Genomic DNA, 12,193 nt, shown 5'->3' with positions numbered 1-12,193 from the left:
CCACTTCAGGTACACCACGCTCAGTTTTTTTTAGGGGGGGTTTTAACTGTAAAACTGAGTGTGGCACCCGCTTCGAGGACACCGCACTCCGTGTTGAAGTTAAAAATTTTAAAAACGAGGGTGGTGTCCTTGAAGCGACGCCATGTTCAGTTTTAACTTAGCGGTACAAAAGGGGGTGGTGATGGACGGAGCATCTGAACCAATCAAACACTCACACCCAGTCAACAGATCTGGGTTTAATCCATCACCGTTCTTTAGCCCACTCTGCCACCCCAGTTCAGACATGGCCATATGCAAATCATGTGTGGCGACTCACACATGTGCCTCATGGGAACAGTCCAGCCCGAACTGCCAAGCCATGCCTTCCCTGGACCGGAAACAAGCTTCATAGGACCGGTTTCTGGCATTACAGCTGTCTTCAGCCAGGCTTGCTTGAATCCAGAGGTAAAGTGAGCAAGGGACTCACGTCTGAGCATACCCTGCAAACAGTATCCAACAGTTTTCAGGCAACAATGAAAGTGCCAAGATAACTCTGATAATTAATGTACCTGCTGGAGATAGATCAGAGTTTTATCTACTGCCAGTTTTAACTCACTTAAGGTAGCGCAGAGGGTTAATAAGCCTGCTGCAAAGAGTGTGTACTATGCAGGTCACAAAACAGTATTTTATATGCCTAGCTTAGTGGGTTACTGCCTCTGTCACATAGATCCTTTTGTTACTGTGCAGATCATAAGTTACAATCGTAATCTAGGTTAGAAAGTTATGTTTTTTGTCCCAGTCCTTCATTATCCTAATTTTGCTGAAAAAAGGATTTGTTTGGGTAGAAATGTAGGGTTCTGTATAGTACTCTGCGTATGATAGCTCTGGCAGGAGTTGCTGGTAGAATGGAATGATGTGGACCGTTACAGAGGCTATGACCAAAATATAGAGCAATGGTTCACAATCTTTTTACAACCACAATGCAATTTATAGAACAAAAAACGTTTGCAGCCTATCTAATTTTAATAGACGAGGTCACTGACCTTGGCCTCGAAAAATATTACCTCCATCCAGAATCGATAGTTGCTTTCCCAAAAAAGGAACTTAAGGAACTTGCATTACGGCATCTGGAAACACTAAGACTGTCAATCGAGTCAGCAAAACCTTCAGTGGTTCACGCGAACAGTTCAGCAAACGTTTGGCATCCAACCGTATCTTACTCTTGATACTAAAACATACGAGAGGATGCTGCTCACCAGGCTCAGACTGAACCTCTTTTTTAGACTGGTCGCTTTTCCCCTAAACAAGGCTTGGGACTCAAACCTCCCTCTGTGTCCCTGCGACGCGAAATCAACTCAATCCAATATCCATGTCATCTTTTTTTGTAAATTTTATCATCCCACAGAAAATATTGGATACTTCCGCTATGCAGGCGATGGGGCCTCAGACAATGTCGACCGGCCTTCCTAAGACTGCAAACTTTAGAGTCTGAAGAAGTCTGTTACCTGGTCTTAAACTTTTTAAAATGTATTTTGAATCACAGAAAAAACCTCTAGCAAACTGCACTAGGGAAAAGGAAAAAAAAAATAATGATTTAACGATTTGATGATGATCCTTTGAAGCAAAAACCTCTCTTCTTTTTAAACAAATGACACTTACTCCCTTTTTCCTTATTGTATAAACGCTCCCATGAAATGTCATTTTAACTCATGTATGTATGGTCTTTTTATGCTGATTGCTTCTTTTATGGTTTTCTTCGTGATTAACCGAATAAAGAATTATTATATTAATAGACGAGGTACACGATTTTTTTAATGTAACTAAAGCATCATGTGGTAGCACACTGTTGTTTACAGACAGCATATTTTCCATGGAAATGACCACTATATTTGCATTGATATACGGTTTTACTGACAAAATTAGATTGTCCACAAACGATAATGTGAGGAAATTAGGTTTCAGTGAATACTGATCAGTTGTGAACCACCAAGTACAGTGACATGATCTGTTCTGATCCTATTATAATCTTTGTTTCCATCACACTTCATAATTACAAACAAAATGTGCATTATTTTTGCTTTCCTACCTGCTGAATGTGTGCAGTTCATTCATTTACAGGTATTTACATTTTACTGTGTTACAAAAAAATGACATTCTGGGGCATTTTCTATCACACACTGGTGCTCCAGCAAGACTGTCACATAATGCAATTTAATTTTCTTTCTCCGACTACAAAGTGAAAACTGTGTGCAAACACCAATCCCCATTTTTTCCCCGAAAAATGCAGCAATTTGTCAGCTGACATAACCTGGCGTTTGACCTATGTCTTTGAAGCGCACTAAATCCGACAAGATAAATATTGAATTCAAAAGCATCTTTATTTATTTATCAGACTTTTGCGACTCACCAAAAATCGGCTTGAAGCCACAGGTTGGGAAACACTGCTGTAGAGCATTGTTTGCTTGGCAGTGCCAGTGGTGTATAACTGTTCTTTACTTAAACGTGTGCATTACCAGTTTAAAACGAATAAAACTGCAACATGACGTCTTACGGTTGGTGGGCCACCCCCTCGCTATGATATTAGCCACCGAATACCTCATTGCAGACCCTTAAAAGAAAGATGTTTTTGCCACTCTCAAAGAGTCTCCTCTAACCCCCAACTTAACTCACTTGACTCTACCGAGATCTAAATGGCATTCGCCTATGTCCATTATCTCCACAGACATCCCTCTCCAGGAAGAAATGGGTTTTAATTTTCACACCTACATGATGTATAATACTAATTCCTAAAGGTAGTCGCTGCTAAAGTAGTTTTGTCATTCTATATTGCCTAAACATCAGAATACTTTACATGAGCAAACAATTACATAACACGATTCCAGGTGTTTAGGCATGGAGGAGATTTAAGTGATTTGCCCAGAATCACAGGACGTTGAGCTGACGCTGAGACTAGAGCCTGATTCTCCAGTTCCAAGGTCGATACCTGAGGCCATTGGGACACATCTCCTCCCCTGTTTCGGTCTCTGAGGGGACGTGAAGGGTTGCTGGCAGAAGTATTCTTACCCGACCGGCAAAGAACTGCTCTTTGCAGCCACGAAAGCGCTGTCATGTTCGCAGCGGACCCAGACCGTAGAGGTAGCTACGAGGACAGGACACCCGGTGTTCAGGAACGGACAGTGAAGAAAGACTAGCTTCTAAAACTGTTCAGCCGGGTTTATGGCGGCCATGTTGGAACGGGTATCGTGACTCCCCAGTTTAGCCACCGAACGCTTACTTAACATCTAGTATTGGACATCAATCTTCATTTTTTAGGTTCCGAGACACTTTGAATACATCTACTACACTCAGTCAAACCAACGCAAAATAAAGCTGCTTTCACTTTTAATACGGGCCAAAGAAGGGCACTGTGGGCGTTACCAATGTACGTCGCAGTTCAGGTGGAGCAGGCCATTAAACGAGGGGGTATATTCTGAGTGCATGCCGTTCTGACCCCCTGTACCAGAGCCGAAGTAGTACTGTCCTCACGCACGTTGGTCAAAGATTGGTCTCCTAGCAACCGAGACAGCTAGGAAGACACAATGGCACAGCTTTGGGGAAGTGCCACTAGTTGATTTCAAAGCATCGTAAATAAACAACAACGGAAAGAAGCACTCTGGACAGACAGGTCAGCGCGTACCGAAGAAGCAAAACATATAACCGACACACAACACTTTCGGGTGTTGAGCCTATTTGAAGCCATCTCCATCTGAGACCATGACAGGAGGTAACAAACTTCTGACAAATATGTACAAACCCATTGGCAAGTTGTTCAACATTCCACTGTCTGACTATTGCATGGGAGATAATCAAGCAGTTCGATCTTTAGTGTCACCATTTGTTTTTATATCATTGATATCATTTATATGTTCCCAAAGCAAGCGCCTTGAGACCTTACGGTGAAAGGCGCTACATAAGAACGTACGATTTACGATTTATTTACATCAGTGCTGGAAATGGAAACAAATATTTTGGGAACCTAGAAATTGGGGGTCAAGAAATGATAGCGAAACGGGTGTGGAGTCATGAAAGGAGAGGTTACTGTCATCCGGTGTATTTTTTGTGTGCAAAACTTTGCATCTAGAATCAGTGGTTCTGGGGCAATTTTCAGAGTGAGGGTGCTGCCATCAATGTTAGATCACTGATCTAATAGGAATTGTTAGAAATTCAAACGTCATATAAAGAACAAGTGTTGCAAATGAGCCAGACCCAGTCAGCAAGAGAAAGGTAAGGTCGTAGTATATAGCTGGGTAGTATATAGCTGGGTGTAAAATTTGGAGCACACTGTCGTAACCATATTACTAAAGCATGGTGTGATAGAACTTTGTCATTTACAGACAGCATATTTTCCATAGGAAGGGCCCTTAACTTTGCACAAGCATAGTTTTATTTACATTTAGGCATGGTTTTACTTATAGTGTTATTTATAAAACGAAATAGTACATAAATGGTAATGTGTGCAAATTGGGTTCCAGCACATATTTGTCTTTTGCGCATCACCAGGTAAAGTGTCTTGATTTGTTGTGATCCTATTAAAGTCTTTGTTCACACTTCAGAATTACATTACAAACAAGTGCAGCATTTGTGGTTTCCTAACTGCTAACATATTTTGAAATACGTGTACATTTCAATGATAGATATTTAAATGTTGGTGCATGTTAGAAGAAAACTACATCCTGCAGATTGCTGCATTGCTCCCTTTACAAAATCCTCTCACTTTGTAATCTGAGAAAGAAAAGTAAATACCAATCGCCATTTTAAAAGAATAAGCAGCAATTTTTCACTAGGCATAGCCTGACATTTAACGTCTGTCTTTGAATGCACAGCAAATGTGTCAAGATAAAAACAAAATATAAATGCATATTTATCGTTTATTCACCTTCAGAACACCAGCACGGTAATACTGGGAGTGCTGCAGCACTCCTAGTTCCAGTGTCTATGATCAGCACAAATATGACAAAGAATCTGCTCTGCCTTAACTGGTCACGAAGAGACTGAATTTTAAAATATCTTATGAGGTCAAGCCACTTGCTGCATAAATCTTTGTGTGCTCAGTAATTTTCAGAGGATAATTACAGTAAGATACCTCTGGTGGTTAATGCATTTGCTGGAGAGATCAATAGCATAGCCAATGAGTTATGGATCTCAGTGCAAGGAAAGAAATGGCCTTCTGGCTGCTGGTTGAGTTATAATCTGGGTTCAGTGGGACTGACTCTTAGCCCAGTGACACTGCACTATCTACACCCCTGGAAGAGATCTATGTTTTGTCTAGTCACATGTTTTGGATCAAGTCTGTTTATTAAGTTTTGAAGACCAAGTATACAAATCTACCACTTACAACTGAGAGGCGAGCAGGCATTTAGTCATACGTAAAGGAAAAGAGAAAATCAAACCAATTGAGAAAGAACAACTCACTCCACCCCTCCTTATTCACCCTCTTAAACTCATAGCTCTTAAACTCCACTTATATTACCGCCATTGTTCTGCACTGTTGATGGCCAAACGCTTCTATGTCACTGTCTTATATGCAACTTGCTTGTAATTTAACCTAATTGTCTCCTGGTTTAGTAGGTACTATATGCAGTGATTTAAGATATTTAGGGCATGTCAACTCATTACACTCATAGGAAAGGCAATTCATCTATGGGACCTAGATCTCTTGGAATGCACCTGCCTTGTACCCTATGGAATGTTTTTCTTTTCCATTTTCAATAATTACCAAAGTCTGATCCGAGGTACGATCACAGCCCCAGGGGGAAAAAAAGGCTTGATGTGCTGCACCTAACGTGAAGGTGATTTGTTGGCAATTCAAGTATTTCTGCAGAAATATTGTATCTATGTTGTCTAGTAATGCGTATAGTTCAGTGATCCAGTATTTGTCTTTCAGAAAAATTAATTTTTCAAAAGGTGCGGGTGGTTGGAATGCTTGTTCCTTAATGGAGGGGTGTGTGACCCAGTGTCAGATTTACATGTATTGCATTCGGATCGCGTCTAGCAGCCCATAGTGAGCTTTCAGTCTGTCAAGGAAATATTTATTCCCATCAATCAAAACCAACCCCACGTCTTGAAACGTATTTATTTAATATAGCATACCGTCTAGAATAGAAGAGGGAGGAAATGAGTCACCTCATCACCACTTGGCAGAACACAGTGTGCAAGAAAGAATTTATGTATACATAATTTGACAATTTTTTGGGGTATATACCCTAAGTTTATTGTGCATGTCAGTAATACGCAAACATATCGAAATACATAAATGGATATTAAAAATAGATACAGAGAAAAAATATGTATAAACATTTACAAAACACACAACACAAATGTGGTGTAAAATGCACCCAACTTAAAGATGAATACTGATCAATGCCGTACTCATTCATTCACTCATCTAACCACGTAGACAAGACAAATACCAGACTGGACAACATCCCATCAGACACATACGTAAAACCGGAGATGGTCAGACAAATAACACAAATTAATTTATACAGGTATTTTTCCTGTTTTGCTGTAACAATTTCAACAGTTTGTAAATTGCTGTCCAATGGATTATTTATATATATTTTGATATTTTATGCAGAAAGGACAGAAACATGGGATAACATCAATTCTGTAGAAAAGTTGCGCCAGTCGGGAGGGGAAATGCGCAGATGCGCGTTTTAGTGAGAGACCCCGGGTAAGGGTCACACCTTCCTCAGGGCGCTAAGAGCATAAGATGCGGAAGCAGCAGAGGCTTGGGGGATCTGGACGGGCACAAAAATGTAGCTCACAGAAGGATGTAATGTAGTCTTGCTGATTGTTCTGCTTAAAGAGGGTGAGAGCTGACCTCAAGGGATGAGCAAGGGAGGCCGGGCCGCAGGCACAGTAGAAGAAATAAAACCCAGAAATGTTTGTGCCCGGTGGTTTTAGAAAAGATTGGTATGAGTCCGACAGAGTCCACATGTGGTGAAATAATAGAGAGCCGTCATGGATATCCTGTACCATCTAATGTCGGAAAATCTGTAGCTGCCATAGTTTGAACAGATCCCAGGGTAGCCGTCGCATCAAAATGAGCCTGGATGCAGATATTTCCTTTAACAACGAAAAAGCTGCCATTTCTCTTGCAACCAGTACTTTGCGAGTTAAAGAAGCTCTAGTCACAGTTGTGGCTCATAAAGTAGGATAGAGGGTAAGGTGCCTACTGCATAGCACAGTGCATAACATCCAAATCACAGGTTTGTGTGTTATGTAGATAACTCAGTGGGCTACTTGCCCCAACACTTTTCTATCTATATACAGTGGACCTGGGCAAGACTCTCCACAACACCAACCTCGCCGTCCCAAAAATTGGAGTCAATAAAATCCACAGCCAAAGGAACCCCCACAAAAACTTCACACAGACTGCGTGAAAGGGTTCATGCCCTTCTGAAAACACGACATTGCACTCTCTCTTAAAAAATCTATACTGATGCCATTATCATATTTATTGTGATGTGTACCCTGAGGGCACCTTAAAGGTGCCCCTTGAAAACCTACTAGTCCTCCGTTGTACCTATGGACTGGTATCGTCCAGCCTGCCACCCCAGACAAGTTTCTGATCCTCTTTAGGTGACTGCCCGCACTCTCAGAGGCAAGAAACAATGCCTACCCCGGATGAAGGTGTTCACACCTCCTCCGAAGCAGGATGGCTCACTAGCCATCCTGCTTAGCATATCAAGACCAGAGGCTTTAACGACTCAGCCGTCTTTGATATGTGACCCTGGCTGCCCCTCAGGCCTGAGAAATGCCACCTCCTGCCCTGGGCCCATTTGGCACTAGAGCAGGAGTAAAAATTAGATATCAGTAGACGTGTTGCACTTTCAGGATAGCCGCACCCCTAAAGTGGGCCATTTGAAGTGGACAGCCAAGAAAGGGTTTCACCATTTTGAATTTGGTGAAACAAGGAAATCTGGGCCAGGAATATGGCCACTTTCCACAGGAAGTGATCATATTGGGGGTATAGTCACACCAGGGGTAAGTAGCCCATTGGCTATTTGTTATTTGTTATTTTGTTATACTTTTATTTGTATAGCGCACGGCTACTCAGAAAGAGTGTCCCGGCGCTTTGTACAGGCAGCTCAGCGTTAACAAACATAACAGCATAAAACAAAAACAGAAGAAAAGAGAAACAACCTAAAAGTTAAAAAGCCAGGTCTTAAGGCTCTTCCTAAACAGGAACGAATTGGGAGTACTACGTAAAGCCAAAGGTAAAGAATTCCACAGCTGGGGGGCCCTGAGACTAAAGGAGCGACCCCCGGTGCGAGCCTTCCTCACTCGAGGGACCACGACCGTGAACAGAGATTCCGACCGAAGTGAGCGAGCCGGGCGATAAAAAGCAAGCCTTCGCTGCAGATACCTTGCTCCCGAACCAAAAAGTGCTTTATGCACCAAAGTCAGAGTTTTAAACATAATCCGCTTCCGGATGGGCAGCCAGTTAAGCGACTGTAGCAACCCGGATGCTCTCGCTCGCCTATGAAGGCCAAAGATGGCGCGAGCCGCGGAGTTCTGCACCACCTGCAGCCGCTGAACCAAATAATCCGGAAGCCCTAAATGAAGGGCATTGGCATAGTCCAATCTAGAGCCTATTAGGGCTTGAACAGTGATCTTTCTGTGCTCTTCTGTAAGCAAAGGTAGAAACTTACGGAGCATCTTCAAGATACCAAAACAAGTGCCCGTCAGACCAAGAATGTGAGATCTTAGCGTGAGATTGTTATCCAACTTGACTCCTAAGTTTTTGGCCACCTGAGATGACTGGGCAGGGGGACACATGTCCGTTGGCCACCACTCCCGCCATTCAGGGTCTGCGGCACAACCAAAGAACAGAACCTCCGATTTGCTGGAGTTGGCCTTAAGGCTGTTCCGCTGGAACCAATCAAAGACCATCCCCAGACACCCCGAATGCTCTCTCCATCGAATGCCTGATCTTTCCTGCACGTAAAGAGCAGTTGCGTGTCATCCGCGTAAGACACGATCTGGGCCCCAAAAGCCTCCACCAGCTACTACCCAACACTCCCATGCATGCCTCTAAATTCAGTATTTATGCCCCCCCCCCCCCAACACTAGGAACTCACATTTTTCTACTGGGAACTGAATGAAGGACAAAGAAGAGTTGAGGACATGATAACAGAGGTCCAGCTCTGAGATTGGAACCAAACCCTGCCTGGCTGCTTACACTGTGACAGTCACAAATACTGACTCGTCCAGAAGCTGAACAGCCTCCCCAAATCCTTGGAGGACTGTTTTCCCCTTCAATAATTAAGCAGCTTCTCCTTTGAGGTGGACGAGCTATCCCCCTGCATCTACAGCAGGGCTCGACAGATCTGAAAAATGGTACTAGTCCTGCAGGTCTAGTACTTAAAAAAAACTCCTCGACCTAACAGTAACCTACTTGACCTCCGTCTCTGAAAGCGGAGCAAATGTGACAAGATAACAAGATTTGAAGGCCTCTTTATTGCTCATTTGCTTTGTGAGCAATAAAAAGGCCTTTAAATCTTGTTATCTTGTCACATTTGTTCCGTTTTCAAAGATGGAGAACAAAAGTTAGTATGTTTTCCTACTCACCAGAAAGGGCGAGTAGGACCTAAAAATAGCTCGACCTCATAAAATTTACCTCGCAAATGCGAGTGGTCGAGTGGATTTGTTGAGCCCTGTACAGGCACCAACTGATTCGACCCAGTACTTTGTCTTGCTGGCCATCGGGCCCACTGAGGGAACAACTCACCAGGAAGAAGTTGTTGTAAGTCCAGGCGATCAGCCCTGTCGGTTTTACTATGTCTTGAGATGCTGACCCCTCCAGGGACCTCTCAGCACCAATACCGTGGGAAGCGGAGCCCTTGCATGTTTCAAGGCTTGTTGCGTGTCCAGTCCAGACACCACTGACTCTGGCACTGACCTGCCGTCAAGGAACTTCCGGATCCACGAGGCCTTCGAGAGTGGCCCGTTTTCTCTCCCTCTCCAGGTCACAAAGCCATGCGAGAGCCTCTAACCACAGCAACCCGCTGCACAAAACACCTCTGCACCCGAGCCCCCTCAGCCGGGGTTCGCGTAATCTGACTGTGTCCTTGTGATCTAGAGACCCTCAAGTGCTGAGCTCTTGGTATTCTGCCAGACTTCTCCCTAAGTCCCCACTTGCAGACTTTCTTTTGCAGGTACATCCTCCATAGACTTTAATGCTTTAGTGCTTGAGGCTACTAACACAAGCAGCACCTTTGCACCCGAACACAACAAGGCAGGTAAAACCGAACTGCTGGCGGTTTCTTGTACTTTGGCCCCTAAGCACCTTAAGAACAAGAAGGCACCCTAAAAAAACGTTTGCAAGTATATCTATGCAGTGTATGGTTCTCCCATAGGATAACATTACCACGCTTAAGGGTTATACATCAAAACTGTTATTCAACTGTATTTTCGATTTTTACTAAAATCTATAACTCTGAAAGTACTTAACTGATTCCGATGATCTTGGTGTATAAAATTATACACAGATCTGTGCTATTTTTGTAAACTGGCCTAGGATTTCCTTCTTGAGTGTGTATCTCATTTATTGACTCTCTGTGTAAAACAAATGCTGAACACTAACCTCTGATAGCTGCTCAACCACATTACCACAAAGAGAGAACTTGGGATTATTAATTTAAGGCATGTAAACCAATAATAGTAGTCTGTACTTTTTGCATAGTGTGCCCTTACATTGGCACTACCACATAAAAAAACAGCTTCGTACACACACATGCATGAATTATTGTCTCTGTACTATGTGCGTGATGTAAAATGCTCTGACACCCTACATTGGGATGAGTAGCACTATAAAATAAATGTAAAAAACATGTAATTGCTTCTTAAATCAATATTGGTAAAATAGACAGATACAGCTTACATTCTTACAGTGCTCGCATATATCTAACATGCAAGGGTTGAACTTAGTCAAAAAACAGCTTCCGAGTCAGACTTGTACTTGAGAAGTGATATAATAAGCTATGTGGCTTTGTTTCCCTCCATTGTACGGGCATCTGAGTTTAAGTCCCAAATTTCTCTTACCTGTATGGTACTCCATCAAAAGGAGGCTTGATAGACCTCTAAATCAGGCCATTGTTTTAGGCCCAGGTTGAAGGGAAAGCTCCTCATCCCCTGCTGGTTGCTAATCCAAATAAAAACACTGAACACTGAACTACACTGGGACAAATTTTGCATATTTCACTGGGGCCAGTCTGGATCCACCTCAAAAATAGCTATTGGATCAGGGACCCAGCTGGAATCCGCTCACTTCCTGCACTAATTGGTATGAAAATTGTCGGATATTTGTTCAGAAAATTGTCATTATCTTTCCTGGCAGCACAGTAATCTACTATGGGTGAATGTTGAATGCTGACTGCAAAGAGCATTAGTAGTTTAGAGGCACTTGTGGCTACACTCACAGATAGCAGAACAAACATGATAATTATGGTGCAGTCACATGTCCTCTCTAAACATTTATGGATTAATTCACAAACATAGTTGCACACTTGCATACATGTAATCATTTTCTTTTTATTTTCTTATCCTCAAAATTTGATGCAGTTATTTTACCCTTCACACCTGCAAAGATCTTTGTTGGAGCAAGTTTCCAACATTTCCAGAGTAGAAAGCTTCCGAATGCCTACAAATTCATACGTTTTCGGGTTTTCACAAACTCTCAAGGCAAGCTATGACTTTATCTCCACCCATTGGATGGGGTTTATGCTATGTTGAGAGTATAATTCTCAAAAGACCTTTATTACAGTCCCCAGCTCGTGACTGTTCTATCAACAAAGAACCGACAGTGACCCTTCACAATAAGTACTACACATGAACAGGGGCACAAGACAATATAGGGAGTGCAGGGACAAGAACATAAGAGGTTGGGAATGCAAAGGCTCACGACAGCTCCAAAGGTGTAGGGAGAAATTAAAACATAGTTGATCAGACCACAAAACATCACTTCCTGTAGCTAACAAAATATAGTTTAAACATAGTCCTTGAGGTAGCTCGGTCTTTTACATAGTCTTGTGCTAGGCATCATTTAGGAGGAATGTGCAAAATAACTTGTTCCACTATTTCATATATCAACTGTTTGAGATTTGAAGTTCCATCTTCTTGTTTAGGTATGTTGTCATACACAGCTTCCTGAAAACTATCACCAGAAGAC

General features: G+C 42.5%; 2 protein-coding genes across 2 annotated transcripts in view; one reads left to right on the top strand and one right to left on the bottom strand.

Moving 5' to 3' along the window:
- MRPL10 (mitochondrial ribosomal protein L10) overlaps window positions 1-3,379 on the bottom strand; it is a 44,839-nt gene extending 41,460 nt beyond the window's left edge. The window contains exon 1 of the mRNA XM_086924300.1: window positions 3,043-3,379. Within this exon, the coding sequence (XP_086780426.1) occupies window positions 3,043-3,088 (46 nt within the window). The 5' untranslated portion in view covers window positions 3,089-3,379. The remainder of the gene's footprint in view (window positions 1-3,042) is intronic.
- A 30-nt stretch (window positions 3,380-3,409) lies between these two features.
- The window catches only part of LRRC46 (leucine rich repeat containing 46), a 186,441-nt gene continuing 177,657 nt past the window's right edge, over window positions 3,410-12,193 (top strand). The window contains exon 1 of the mRNA XM_086924299.1: window positions 3,410-3,742. Coding sequence (XP_086780425.1) covers window positions 3,733-3,742 — 10 coding nt within the window. The 5' untranslated portion in view covers window positions 3,410-3,732. The remainder of the gene's footprint in view (window positions 3,743-12,193) is intronic.

Source organism: Lissotriton vulgaris, chromosome 5, assembly GCF_964263255.1.
Source record: "Lissotriton vulgaris chromosome 5, aLisVul1.2, whole genome shotgun sequence".
NCBI classification, from domain to species: Eukaryota; Metazoa; Chordata; class Amphibia; order Caudata; family Salamandridae; genus Lissotriton; species Lissotriton vulgaris.
Note: the sequence above shows the minus strand (reverse complement) of the source record. Positions and strands in the feature narration are given on the sequence as shown.